The 13,296-nt window shown below is 60.8% G+C and overlaps 1 protein-coding gene across 3 annotated transcripts in view; it reads right to left on the bottom strand.

Annotated features, from left to right (window-relative positions):
• LOC117642088 (calcium/calmodulin-dependent protein kinase kinase 2) overlaps window positions 1-13,296 on the bottom strand; it is a 65,067-nt gene that overhangs the window by 18,500 nt on the left and 33,271 nt on the right. Inside the window, exons 1-3 of one of the 3 annotated variants that reach the window (XM_034379922.1) lie at window positions 4,893-4,988; window positions 4,579-4,812; window positions 4,183-4,491 (exon numbers count right to left, since the gene is read on the bottom strand). The exons of the other annotated variants lie outside the window; for them this stretch is intronic. Of the exons in view, the coding sequence (XP_034235813.1) occupies window positions 4,183-4,200 (18 nt within the window). The 5' untranslated portion in view covers window positions 4,201-4,491; window positions 4,579-4,812; window positions 4,893-4,988. Of the gene's footprint in view, window positions 1-4,182; window positions 4,492-4,578; window positions 4,813-4,892; window positions 4,989-13,296 lie in introns of those variants that run through there. 3 annotated transcript variants of the gene reach the window in all.

The raw sequence follows: 13,296 nt of genomic DNA, 5'->3' as shown, positions 1-13,296 counted from the left end.
CAAACCCCGCACGGGGCCGCACGCGGCTGGAGTGGCCCGCTGGAGTCTGGAGTGCCGCCGTCGCTGAACCAACAACCAACGCGACCTCAAATTCGCGGAAAACGGCGCCGCCACCGTCAACACCGTCACCGCCGTCACCACCACCACCGCGGAAACGACTCGCCTTCCTCCGCTGCCACTCCGTCGGCCTCCGCCCGTTTTCGCCGCTCTGTCTCTCTCGCACTCGTGGGGCGTCCCGCGTAGGTGCGAGAGAGACAGAGCGACGAAAACGACTCTCGGAATCAGTCCGCTGCCGCGCTAAGCCGAGCAGCTTTGCCGCCGAATTAGCTGATGAGTCCCGCGCGGCCGCGCCCTCGGCCCTCGGCAGCCTTGTCGCTCTGTCTCTGTCGCACTCGCGGGGCGTGCCGCAGAGCCGCAGGGGTGCGAGAGAGACAGAGCCACCGAACGACTCTGCAGTGCCGCGGAGCCGCGGACGGTTTTAATTTGCGGCCAGGCCGGGAACGGGAATGGGCAGGTGCGCCACCGCCTTGGCCGCTAAGCCGGCCATCCGGTGCCGGACGAGGGAGAGAGGGGAGGGAGAGGGAGGGGGAGAGGGAGGCAGAGCGCCCGACGAAGGCGGGGTAGGCCGCACGCGCGCAGCCCTGTTCAGCGCGTTGCCTACCCGCACTTCGCAGGCGCTCCGCAGCGCTCTGCAGCGGACTGGTTCCGAGAGTCGCTTTCGTCGCTCTGTCTCTCTCGCACTCACGGGGCGTCCCGTGCAGGTGCGAGAGAGACGGAGTGACACAGGCCCTTGGAATCATTCCTCGGAGGATGAGACCCGAAAGGAACCCGGCTTCGAACCAGCCGTGCCGTGTCGACAAGCGACAAGGTTTTTCAAGGAAAGGGCGGCTTTAGACTCGAACTTTTTCGTCGCCCGTTGCCGATTGGGGATTCCTCGGAATTCCCAATACTTCCGGTTTCAGGTCGCTGGGACGCTGCGCCACGCGGAGCCACGCGGAGACGCGCGGAGAGGAGCTCTTGTTAGACAACGGTCGCTCGTTCCTGGAAAGCCGTAGCAGCGTGGTGGCTTCCATCCGTGTCCCAGGTCGGCAGTGCGGCGGCGCGGCGGCGCGGCGCCAGGACATGAGCGGCCCTGCTCCTCGTGGGCCTTGTTAGTGCGAGCGAGACGAGGGAATCGCGTGCGGTGCGATGGCGCGCCCGAGCCGAGCCGAGCCGAGCCGAGTCGGGCCGAGCCACTGCCGTAAAGGATTAGCGCGGCCGATCCGCGTGCAGCACCGTGTTCATCGCATCGACCGGGCGAGCGCGCCGGGCTCTCTGAATGCAGACCGAATGAGGAGTTGAGCAGCCGATAGGAACGGACACGGCCTTTGACGCTAGTACACGGCAAAAACGGCTCCTGGTTTTCCCAGAAACTCCCTGGAAATCGCCTATGTCTGTACCATAGGCTTCCTGGGAAAACCAGGAGCCGTTTCTACCGTGTACTGTTCGAACGCGCGGTACGGTTGGCGTGGCGAGCAAAGGAACGCATGCCGTCACACGCTCACACATGCACGCACACATGCACACACACATGCACACGGAAGAGCCGGGTACGCGTTGGAAAGTTGGTGGAAGTTGCCGACGCCAGAGCGTAGGGTCGTGCCTTTTCAGCAGGGGGCAGTGGGAACGGGAAGATCGAATAATCCCTTGGCTATGCTGCCCCTCCGCCTCTTGCGCGAGCGCTCGTCACGGATCGGGTGGCTTGGGCATGGACTGGCTGGGTGCGCTCGCGCTTATGAGAGGCTGAGAGGAGGGAGCCCTTCTCTCATATAATGCGCTTCAGACAGCGGCCAGCTCACTAACACGCTTTTAACAGCAGCCACAGCAGCAGCAACAACAACAACAACAACGAGGCAGCTACAATAGACCGGTAGGGAGGTCCTACTCGCCCTCAGCTCCCAACCTAATAACACGGCTCGAAAACTTTGTCCGATTACTTCTGGAACACGCGTCACGAAGGTGAAAAAAAAAACAAAAACAAAATTGAGTTCCGACAGGAAAGACGCCGACAAGGAACGCAGGTTCCTCTCTCTGTCCCTCGACGGGGCGGCGGGGCCTCCACTGGAAGGACCGGAACGGCGCGGAGCGGACAGCCTCGAAACCAAACTCGAGATTCAAGTTCAGCACCTGTCACGGCGCGGGGCGGGGCGGGGCGGGGCGGCGGGCGCGCAGGGTCTCGGACAGGTGAACGAGTCGGAGGCTAGGGGCGGGCAGAGGCCGTGGTGCGCGAGAGCAGGGAGCTCGTGACCCGAATGGCGAGAGGCATTGCGGATTTTGATCTCGGCCGCGGCAATGCGAGTCACAGAGCGACCCGACCGACTTGATTCAAAGACTTCCTTTTTCTTTCCGGGCCGCGTTACACAGTTACACGGCACGCCCACATCGCCTCGTTCTCAAGAAGTAGCCGCGCCAGGTGACTGCTGGCAGCCGCAAGCCTCCACGGCCGGACTGGAGTGAGATTGCGGCAGAGGGAAGGGGGAGGGAGAGAGACGGCTGTTGCGAATGGTTTCCCGACAGACGGCCTCTGCGACGCCAAGACTTGTACAGGAAGCCGGACACGTGTCTGTCAGTGTGTTTGTGCGCGTGTCTGCGGACCGCTTTAGCCGGCTGCGGCCTTCTCTCTCGCCTCTCCCTCTCTCTCTCTCTCTCTCTCTCTCTCTCTCTCTCTCTCTCTCTCTCTCTCTCGCTCTCTCTCCCCGTGCACAGCCCTTGCGGTGATCGACCGACGCGCCGCGCCGAGCCGACAGGACGGAGGACTAGGTCGGACTTTGTCACACCGCAGCCGTCTTCACGCGCTTCTTTCTCTCTGTCTCTCTCTGAGAAAATCTCTCGGCCGAGGAGCGCGCGGCTGGCTTCGGGAGTAATTCGCCCGGAACGCCGGAACGGAGAGGAGGGAGGGAGAGAGCAAAGGGGAACCTTTGAAGGCCCGCGGGGTGGGGGAGGGGAAGGCTAGTCAGAGAAAATACTGCCGAGCGGCGGCGTGCGGTGGGGAGCTGGCACGCGGAGCGACGATACACGCCGTGGGTGAGAGTGCGTGCGTGTGTGTGTGCGAGAGAGAGTGAGTGCGAGGTGATGCATAACCTTGTTTGGCGCGTTCACGCCTCCAGGACGGCTCGCCAACTTGGCTCGGCTGCGCCATGATGCTTGGCGTGCGCGCGAAGGGCAACTTTGTGAAGGCAGTCTGCTGCTCACTCCAGCCCAGGCACTCTAGGACGCCCGCCGGCTGCCCGCCCTGCGGGCCAACGCCGCCAACGCGGGGGAGGTGTTAACTGCTCCAGTTTATGGGTTCAATACCCGGCCGGGAAAGTACCCTGAGGTAGACGCCGTAACCCGCCGCCGCCCCCGGCCCGGACGAAGGCCCGGGCCCCTGCCTGGGGCTGGGGCCTGGCTGGGGCCGCGCATCCCGATCGTACATCAAGCGGAGAGGCGCCCATCCGAGACGACCAATTTTTCATACTGGAACGACAAGACGCATTAGCGGCGCCGGCGTGACGGTCTGCATGTGGGCGAGGGGGACTCGAGCGAGGGCGCCCCGCTGCAGCCGCGTCGGTGGCCCCAGTGTGGCAACGCAAACGCCAGTGTCGGAGGGGCAGCCTGCATGCTGGGCAATGCTGGGGGCAGGGCCCGGGTACAGTAACCTAGCACGCTGTAGGTCCGAGGTTGGCAGCCCTCCACAGGTTGTCTCGTGGAGATTTTTGCCTACTTGTGTGGCAACACTGCCACGGCGAAGCGGACGGGCCGCCGACTACTCACCGCATATTAATTCACCAAGTTTAGAAGAGAGCGGCGGCAGCGGGCGGCAGCCCCTCCCTCCCCGCCCCAGTTCTACTCTACTTCATCCCGACGTCCTTCAGCCTTTTGTTTTGCCGGCCGGGCGCCGTAACGCGAGCCGGGCTAAAATGGTAAACAGACCAGGGAGGGAAGCAGGCGCCGCATCCGCCGCATCTCCGTCTGCACTCCGGGGAGACAAAAGGTGAAACCAATCTGGCGTCCGACTGCCGCGGGGCAGGCGCCGCCGCCACGCCACGCCGCCGTCGCTGAAACTGGACACTCCCCCGCTCTGCCATGGTGTGGCCGCCGTGGCCGCTGTGCTTGCATGTGGCCTCGGGCGCCTCGGGTGTGGGTTTCGCTGATTCCGCTCACCTGGCCGATGGAGTCCATGAGGCGGTACTGGTTGAGCTGCAGGAAGCTGCCCGACTTGTCGATGGAGACGCGCCGCGACTCTCGGAGCGGCGGCCGGCGGCGGCCGGACCTCGGCGACGACAGCGGCGACCCGTACGGCGAGAAGGGGAAGTTGGGGTAGATGGGGCGCGGCAGCGCGGGCTCCAGCGCCCCGGTCGAGCTGGAGCCGCAGCCGGGCAGCGAGCCCGCCAGCGACCGCGAGTGCAGGTACAGTCTAGGGCTGCAGCCCGCCGACGCGCACTGCCGCAGCGGCGACGTGGCCGGGGACGCCTGCAACACGCCGCACAGTGGACAGTCAGCGACAAAAGTACTTTTCGGCGAGACGTTCCCAATGTTTCTCATCTCCAGTTGCCTTACCTGGTGGGAGGCCCGCCGTTGCAGCGGTGACCCCGGCAAAGGTGACGACCCTGGCGACCCAGGCAGCGAGTCGCGGTGGCGGTGGAGGTGGTCTTCGACGGGGGAGTCGGCCTCGGACCGGCAGGGGCTGTCCGACGACGGCGTCCTGGAGCGCAGAGCCCGGCCGTGCAGCGCGGACGGGAACTCCTCGTCGAAGCTCACGTCCGTGCTGCGGTCCTCCGCGTCGGTGCGCACCTGCAGCAACGAACAACTTGACTCCACTGCAAGAAGGGCAAGGAGGAGGACGGAAAGTGGAGTCCCAGTCTCAGACTCACCACGAGCGGCGCGGGCGACGTCGGCGTCAGGGAGGCACCGTTGGCGGGGGCGCCTTCCGGTGTGGCGGCCAGGCTCAGCCTGTTCTGCACCACGGTGGTGGCGGACGACGCCGTGGACGACGACGGCGAGGCGGGGACGGCGATGGGGGCCGAGGCCGCCGTCGAGGCCGCCGTCGAGGCGGTGCGCGGGCTCCTCTCCCCGTTCAAGGCGTTGGCGGCTCTGCCCGGGGGCGGCGGCCGCCGCGGAGACGGCACCGCCCCCGGCAGCGTCACCGTCAAGTCCTCATAGGCGGACGGGGACTTGACCCTTGCCGTCGTCGCGGCCGTGGCGGCGGCGGCCGCCCCAGGGGCCCCGGGGGCGGCGCTGGGGGCGGTGGCGGGGCCGGAGCCATCGGCGGAGTCCCTCAGGGGCACGACGGCCTCGCCGGGACTCGCCTCGCGCGCATGGTCGTCGGCCGCGGCGCGCCTGGAAGCAGACAAACACGAGCCGACATGAGGATGAGGACGGGTTACACCACCGGCAGGACCGGCAGCCAAACAACCCGCAGCGAGCGTCAAATTTAAAATTCCGCTTGACGAGGTGGGCGACGGCCTGGACGGCCTGGACGGCTGCAGTACGTGGCCTACACTAATGAACGCACTCACTCAAAGGCACGGGGCCCGGGGCCGAGCCGAAACGGAAGGCAGCGGAACCAGCGCCACGGCCGGGGGTCGCGGCACAGCCAGGCACAGCGTCACAGCCCGGACGGACCGTGGCCGGCGGCGTGGCCGCGCCGGGCCAAGCCCAAACGCTCCCCGGAAATAGCCTAATCTGCTCGGCAGCCGGGACGGAGTCTCCCCACACACCGCACACACACAGCCACAGCGCAGATGAATAAGTAACCAGCCCACCTCTCGGCAGCACCAGTCCACACCAGTCGGCGCGCCGGACTGCCGGACACGGACAAGGACGCCCGCTGACAGGCCGGTGGTGTGGGAGTGCGACAGAGACGACAGCGGCCACCCCGGCAGTCCGAGTGCCGCCGTCGAGCGCCGGGGCCGCGCCGCCCAACTGCTAACTACTCTGCAGATTGCAAGGTTAAGGGTTAAGCCGGGGCACGCCGAGCCCCGAACCCCGTCCTCCAACGACGCCGATGTGTGTGTGTGTGTGTGAGAGCAAACTGACGAGGGTTTGAGTTGAAACGCGGACCCGCTTAATTATGAGCATCGGTGAGCATCCCGGATCACCCGCTGCTGCATACCGGCAGGCACAGGGCTGATGATGAAAATCAACAACAACAAAACAACAACAACAAGCCGGCAACGCAACGCGGCCACTTTCTAACGGGCGCCGACAGTGGCGTGCTCATTCCCCGGATGGAAATTGCCGCGGAGGCCGACGTGGCCGACGAGCGGCGCGTGGGGCGTAACTCACTTAGCGGCCGTACAATATACACACGGAGAGGGAGGGGGTGGGGGTGACAATCAGGGCGACGCGGGCCTGGCTATGTCTGGCTGGAGCCTGGCTGGAGCCTGGCTGGAGCTGGAGGGCGTCTTGAGTCGGGGCGAAGGGCCGCCCGAGGCACGACGGCTATTGCAGGCTGGACTCCCGCACCCGTACGGGCCGCCCCACGAGTGCGAGAGAGATAGAGAGAGAGGGACTCGGAAGCAGCCGGCAGCGGGGACACCGGGACTAGGACGGCCAGGACTGCCGGCTGGTTAATTGACTTAGACCGGCCAGAGCCGAGTAGAGGCGGCCAAGGCAGGCAAGGCGGGCTGTGGAGCACAGCCGTGGCGGAGTGCCTAGGGACGGCCGGGGCGGGGCGGGGCGGGCGGGGCGGGGCGGGGCGGGGCGGGGCGGGGCGGCTTTCCAGGACCGCGATAGTTGGAGCGAGCAGGGAGGCAGGGGGCAGGGACGTGCCCCGGCACGCCGAGAAGGCGAGATGCATATATATTGCAGACCGATTCCGAGGAGTCGCCTCGCCTCGTCGCTCTGTCTCTGTCGCACTCACTCTCACATGCAGCGTCGCGTGGGGGTGCGAGAGAGACAGAGCGCGACGAAACGACTCCATCGAGGAGCCTGCTGACGTTGCGTCTTCATCGTTTTTACCCGAGCGGTCAACGCGCCGATAGGAAAACACACGGCGGTGTTTGCGGTGTACGCGGGGAATGTCTCTGCACCCAGGCCAGGCGCGCCGGGCGGGGAAGGTGCCCCTTGCAGGCAGCGGAGCGGGCGGGGCACGCCTTCGGGCACGCCGTCGGGCGCGCCGGCAGTCAGGACATTCCGGCAGTCGCGCTCGCCCACTGCCTCCGACTGGCGCTCCCTGGAGGCAGGCTGGAGGCAGGCTGGAGGCAGCCCTGGGCCCACCTTCAACTTGCTGCTCATTTGATTACGCAGTCGTGACGCCCCTTCATCTTTGCGGCGTTGTCGGCGTTGAGGCCGTCCGCCCCAAAGCCGGCAGCCAGGGAGCACCCCGTCAGGGCCGCCAGGGCCACCAACCCCGAGAGCGAGATGGCACCACGACGCGCGAGGAGGTTCGGGCTTTTTCAATCGGTCCGCTGCTAAATAATTCATCCCAGCTCGGCTCGGCCCGTCCCGGCCCGTCCCGCCCAGGCCAGGCCCGGATGGCTTTTCCGTTACACGGCGGCAGGGCTGCGGCACGGGGCGCGGGATGATGGCCACGGCCACGGCCACGGCCACAGAGTCCGCTCACGGAATCATTGCCGGTTTACGGGCCCCCAAATTCTGATTGGGGCGCAGCCGGCAGACTGATTCCGAGAGTCGTCGTTTTCGTCGCTCTGTCTCTCTCGCACCGGTAGGGCACGTCCCGTGAGTGCGAGAGAGACGGGCACAGCGCGTTGCCCTCGCTTCCTGGTGCGGGTCGGCAGCCCGGCAGCCCCAGGGCACGGCACACTGTCTGCGAACGGCGTTCGGTTAACAGCGCTCTGCGTGGGCGGCTGCGCTGCGTCCCGTCCCGACCCACGCGACGCCGCGCGTTCCAGTGCCCTGGCAGTGGCGTGGCAGTGCCGCGGCGGACATTTCCCGCGCAACCTCCCTTCCGGGGACCGGCCGGCCGGGACCAGTCTGAGGGTGGGTACACCGTCAGAAAAAAAACGAAAGCAATTCGGCTGCCGGTCCGAAGTCCGAACCGAACGGCCTTCATCGATTGGCCGTTCATCAGCCGAGCGATTCAGAAGAATCGTTTCGTCGCTCCGTCTCTGTCGCACTCACGGGGCTCCCCGGAAGGGTGCGAGAGAGACGGAGCGACAGGCTGATCTGCGCCGCCTCATTGCCCGCAGTTCCTTGATCGCTGTTTTTCCTTTCAAACGTATTTCCCTCGCCTTTTCCACGGCCGCGCCGCCGCGCCGCGCCGTGCCGTGCCGCGCCGTGGCGTGGCGTGCCGTGCCGTGCCGTGCCACCCCGCGGGGCCGCAAGGCGCTTCGCCGCGGACCTCGCCTCCACAAAAAACACCCCCTCCTCTTCCTCCTCGACGCCTTGTTCGCCGGGGCCGTATACGGCAAACAAAAAACCGTATGCGGCAAATCAAAAACCGTATGAGGCAGACCGACCAATAGCCGTATACGGCAAACAAAAAACCGTATGCGGCAAATCAAAACCCGTATGAGGCAGACCAAAAGCCGTATACGGCAAACAAAAAACCGTATGCGGCAAATCAAAACCCGTATGAGGCAGACCAATAGCCGTATACGGCAAACAAAAAACCGTATGCGGCAAATCAAAAACCGTATGAGGCAGACCAAAAGCCGTATACGGCAAACAAAAACCGTATGCGGCAAATAAAAAACCGTATGAGGCAGACCAAAAGCCGTATACGGCAAACAAAAAACCGTATGCGGCAAATCAAAAACCGTATGAGGCAGACCAATAGCCGTATACGGCAAACAAAAAACCGTATGCGGCAAATCAAAAACCGTATGAGGCAGACCAAAAGCCGTATACGGCAAACAAAAAACCGTATGCGGCAAATCAAAAACCGTATGAGGCAGACCAAAAGCCGTATACGGCAAACAAAAAACCGTATGCGGCAAATCAAAAACCGTATGAGGCAGCCCAAAAAACCGTATACGCAAACAAAAAACCGTATGCGGCAAATCAAAAACCGTATGAGGCAGACCAAAAGCCGTATACGGCAAACAAAAAACCGTATGCGGCAAATAAAAAACCGTATGAGGCAGACCAAAAGCCGTATACGGCAAACAAAAAACCGTATGCGGCAAATCAAAAACGTATGAGGCAGACCAAAAGCCGTATACGGCAAAAAAAAAACCGTATGCGGCAAATCAAAAACCGTATGAGGCAGACCAAAAACCGTATACGCAAACAAAAACCGTATGCGGCAAATCAAAAACCGTATGAGGCAGACCAAAAGCCGTATACGGAAAACAAAAAACCGTATGCGGCAAATCAAAAACCGTATGAGGCAGACCAAAAGCCGTATACGGCAAACAAAGAACCGTATGCGGCAAATAAAAAACCGTATGAGGCAGACCAAAAGCCGTATACGCAAACAAAAAACCGTATGCGGCAAATCAAAAACCGTATGAGGCAGACCAAAAGCCGTATACGGCAAACAAAAAACCGTATGCGGCAAATCAAAAACCGTATGAGGCAGACCAAAAACCGTATACGCAAACAAAAAACCGTATGCGGCAAATCAAAAACCGTATGAGGCAGACCAAAAGCCGTATACGGCAAACAAAAAACCGTATGCGGCAAATCAAAAACCGTATGAGGCAGACCAAAAGCCGTATACGGCAAAAAAAGAACCGTATGCGGAAAATCAAAAACCGTATGGGGGAGACCAAAAGCCGTATACGGCAAACAAAAAACCGTATGCGGCAAATCAAAAACCGTATGAGGCAGACCAAAAGCCGTATACGCAAAAAAAAAACCGTATGCGGCAAATCAAAAACCGTATGAGGCAGCCCAAAAAGCCGTATACGGCAAACAAAAAACCGTATGCGGAAAATTAAAAACCCGTATGAGGCAGACCAAAAGCCGTATACGGCAAAAAAAAACCGTATGCGGCAAATAAAAAACCGTATGAGGCAGACCAAAAGCCGTATACGGCAAACAAAGAACCGTATGCGGCAAATCAAAACCGTATGAGGCAGACCAAAAGCCGTATACGGCAAACAAAAAACCGTATGCGGCAAATCAAAAACCGTATGAGGTAGACCAAAAGCCGTATACGGCAAACAAAGAACCGTATGCGGCAAATAAAAAACCGTATGAGGGAGCCCAAAAAGCCGTATACGGCAAACAAAAAACCGTATGCGGCAAATCAAAAACCGTATGAGGCAGACCAAAACCGTATACGCAAAAAAAAAACCGTATGCGGAAAACCCAAAAAACCGTATGAGGCAGCCCAAAAAGCCGTATACGGCAAACAAAAAACCGTATGCGGCAAATCAAAAACCGTATGAGGCAGACCAAAAGCCGTATACGCAAACAAAAAACCGTATGCGGCAAATCAAAACCCGTATGAGGCAGACCAAAAGCCGTATACGGCAAACAAAAAACCGTATGCGGCAAATCAAAAACCGTATGAGGCAGACCAAAAGCCGTATACGGCAAACAAAGAACCGTATGCGGCAAATCAAAAACCGTATGAGGCAGACCAAAAGCCGTATACGGCAAACAAAAAACCGTATGCGGCAAATCAAAAACCGTATGAGGTAGACCAAAAGCCGTATACGGCAAACAAAAAACCGTATGCGGCAAATCAAAAACCGTATGAGGCAGACCAAAAGCCGTATACGCAAACAAAAAACCGTATGCGGCAAATCAAAACCCGTATGAGGCAGACCAAAAGCCGTATACGGCAAACAAAAAACCGTATGCGGCAAATCAAAAACCGTATGAGGCAGACCAAAAGCCGTATACGGCAAAAAAAGAACCGTATGCGGCAAATCAAAAACCGTATGAGGCAGACCAAAAGCCGTATACGGCAAACAAAAAACCGTATGCGGCAAATCAAAAACCGTATGAGGTAGACCAAAAGCCGTATACGGCAAACAAAAAATCTCATTCAACGAACGTTAATGAAAGCAGATGATACTCGTTTGGTTTTCTTCTGGGCTCATTAGTATGGGCTCATTCCAAAGATAGTTCTTAAAATCTCATTCAACGAACGAGGCCGAGCTGGCGCCGAAGCCGGCACGAGCTGAGCAGAGCCGAGGTCTGCCCGAGTCACCCACCCTTTGAGACGTGGCTGGCGGAGAGGGATTGTCAATGTTGCGCGCGGGCCGTCGCGCGCGAGGAGGGGGTAGGGGGTGCCATTGTCCGCGCAGGCTGCGCCTCACCGCCAGCCAGCCAGCCAGACACACCAGCCCGCCCCGGCGGCCAGCCCCTATTATATTGTTAGGATACGCGCTTGGTTTCTGGACTCGAGAGTAAAAGCACGCTGACACCTTCATGTGTACAGTATTTTTAAGTATGTTTCAAGTGTGGTGAAGGTATCATCTGCTAAAAAGCAACAACAAAGCCCTCGGGGCTCCGAGGCCGGGAGCGCCCGTCGAGTCGAGGATAGGCAACACCGTGCACGGGCGCGCGGCGGGCGGCCCGAGCGGCAGGGCGCTCGGCTCGGCTCGCCCGGTCACGTCGCCGCCGTCGCCCAGCAGCGCCACGCCACTGTGTTGTTGCTGCCAGTCTCGACTCTCGCCCTCTTTGTGTTGTTGTTTCTTTTAACTCTCTTCTAGGAGAGCGCGCGGCGGAGCGCGGACGCGGACGTCACGCTGCGGCTCGGCGTCGCCCCCCTGAAGGCCCCGCCGGACCCGGAGGACCTGGAGGACCGGCAGCGCAGAGTTTCGTTTTAAAATATGCAGACGGCGCGCTGCCGGCCGGCCCGGCAAGCCCCGGCCCGGCAGGCCCCACTCGAGGAGCGACTGGATTGCGAGTCGCGAACAAGAACAAGAGCAAGAGCGAGGAGGAGGAGCAGGCGGGACACGCGGCCAGCTCGTCAGCGGCGCCCGGAAGCCGCCAAATGAAAAGCAAGCAGAAATTCCATTTTTCTAGATTAAGTTTCTCTCTGCGCTGTCGTCGCTCTGTCTCTCTCGCACTCGCGGGGCGTCCCGTAGGGGTGCGAGGGAGACGGAGCGGCCGCAGCCTCGTTGCACGCCGTTGAGGTCCTGGAGTCCTGGCCAAGGATCCCCGCTCCGGCGAGGGGCGCGGCAGAACGCCGCCCGTCGCCCCTCCGCGATGGGGCAGCCCTGTTAACCCGCGGGTTAAACTGGTTATTCCGTTTTGCTTCCTCCGGCGGAGACGTTTCCTCTCAGGTTTCCCTTTTTTACCCAATCGGCGGCGTTCCCTCAGGTGGGGCTGCTTGAGCTGCAGTCCATTGATGACCAATTACCCCAGACCGACTTCCCTTTTTTCCATTTCCCCCCCTTTTTTCTCTCAGTTCACTGCTGCTGCCACTGCACGTTTGCCCGGAGGCCTGAAGGGAGGGCTACTTGACAGCCTTTTCTATTTCATTACAAGACGGCCCACCCCTCCAGGCCTCCGGGCCTCCAGGCCCGCCAACTTTCGGCAGCGCGGCGCATCCAACTTCCGGCAGTTTGACGAAGCCTTCGATGCACTTTGCCTTTTCGGCGGACGAGACCGGGCGGGTCCGTCGCTCCGTCGCGCCCGCGCTGCTCTGGCTCTGGCTCAGTCCCGGCCGCCCGTCGGACCGTCCGCAGGTCAAGGAGTCGCCATTTGTTTATTCATGGCCCGTCCCGCCGTCCCGCATTCCGAAAGTCCTTCGCTGTCTCTCTCGCACGCGCGGGGCGTACCGCACAGGTGCGAGAGAGACAGAGCGACGACTCTCGGGACCAGCCCGCCGCTGGCCGGGCTCTTGGTGACGGCCTTTAACCGCGGTGCAGCCCTCGAGAGGTACACGACGTGGGCAGGCACTGCCGGCACTGGGAGTTGTTCATTTCTCCTACCTAAATGTTCGCCTACCTGTCTATTTCGCCTACCTATATTTCGCCTACCTAATAAAAATATTGAATAAAAATATTCAATAAAATATTGCCTTTTTTCGCCTACCTATAGTTCGCCTCCCTAACAAAAAAAATTTAAAAAAAAATATTTAACAAAAAAAAGAAAAAATCGGCGGCAAAAAGTGGCAATACGAAAGTCTCAAGGAGACCCCCGATCAGCTTCGGTGTTCTTATGGGAACCGGGCCTTCATCCGACGCTCCCTGCCGCGCAATTCGACAGATTAGTGGGTTCGTATTGGGCTGGCCCACCCGAAGTGCGCGCGGTTTCTGTGGTACAGTGAGAGTCCAGATTCAGAGGCCTTACCTCAGAGGGGTCACATTGGGTATTTGAACCCGCGACCCCGAGTGCCGAGTCTAGTCAACTCCTCTACCCTGACCGCTCAGCCACCGAACCAGCTTGTCGGCGGCGATGTCGCAA

Source organism: Thrips palmi, unplaced genomic scaffold (assembly GCF_012932325.1).
Source record: "Thrips palmi isolate BJ-2018 unplaced genomic scaffold, TpBJ-2018v1 HiC_scaffold_16, whole genome shotgun sequence".
Classification (NCBI taxonomy): domain Eukaryota; kingdom Metazoa; phylum Arthropoda; class Insecta; order Thysanoptera; family Thripidae; genus Thrips; species Thrips palmi.
This window is presented reverse-complemented; position numbering and strand designations above follow the sequence as displayed.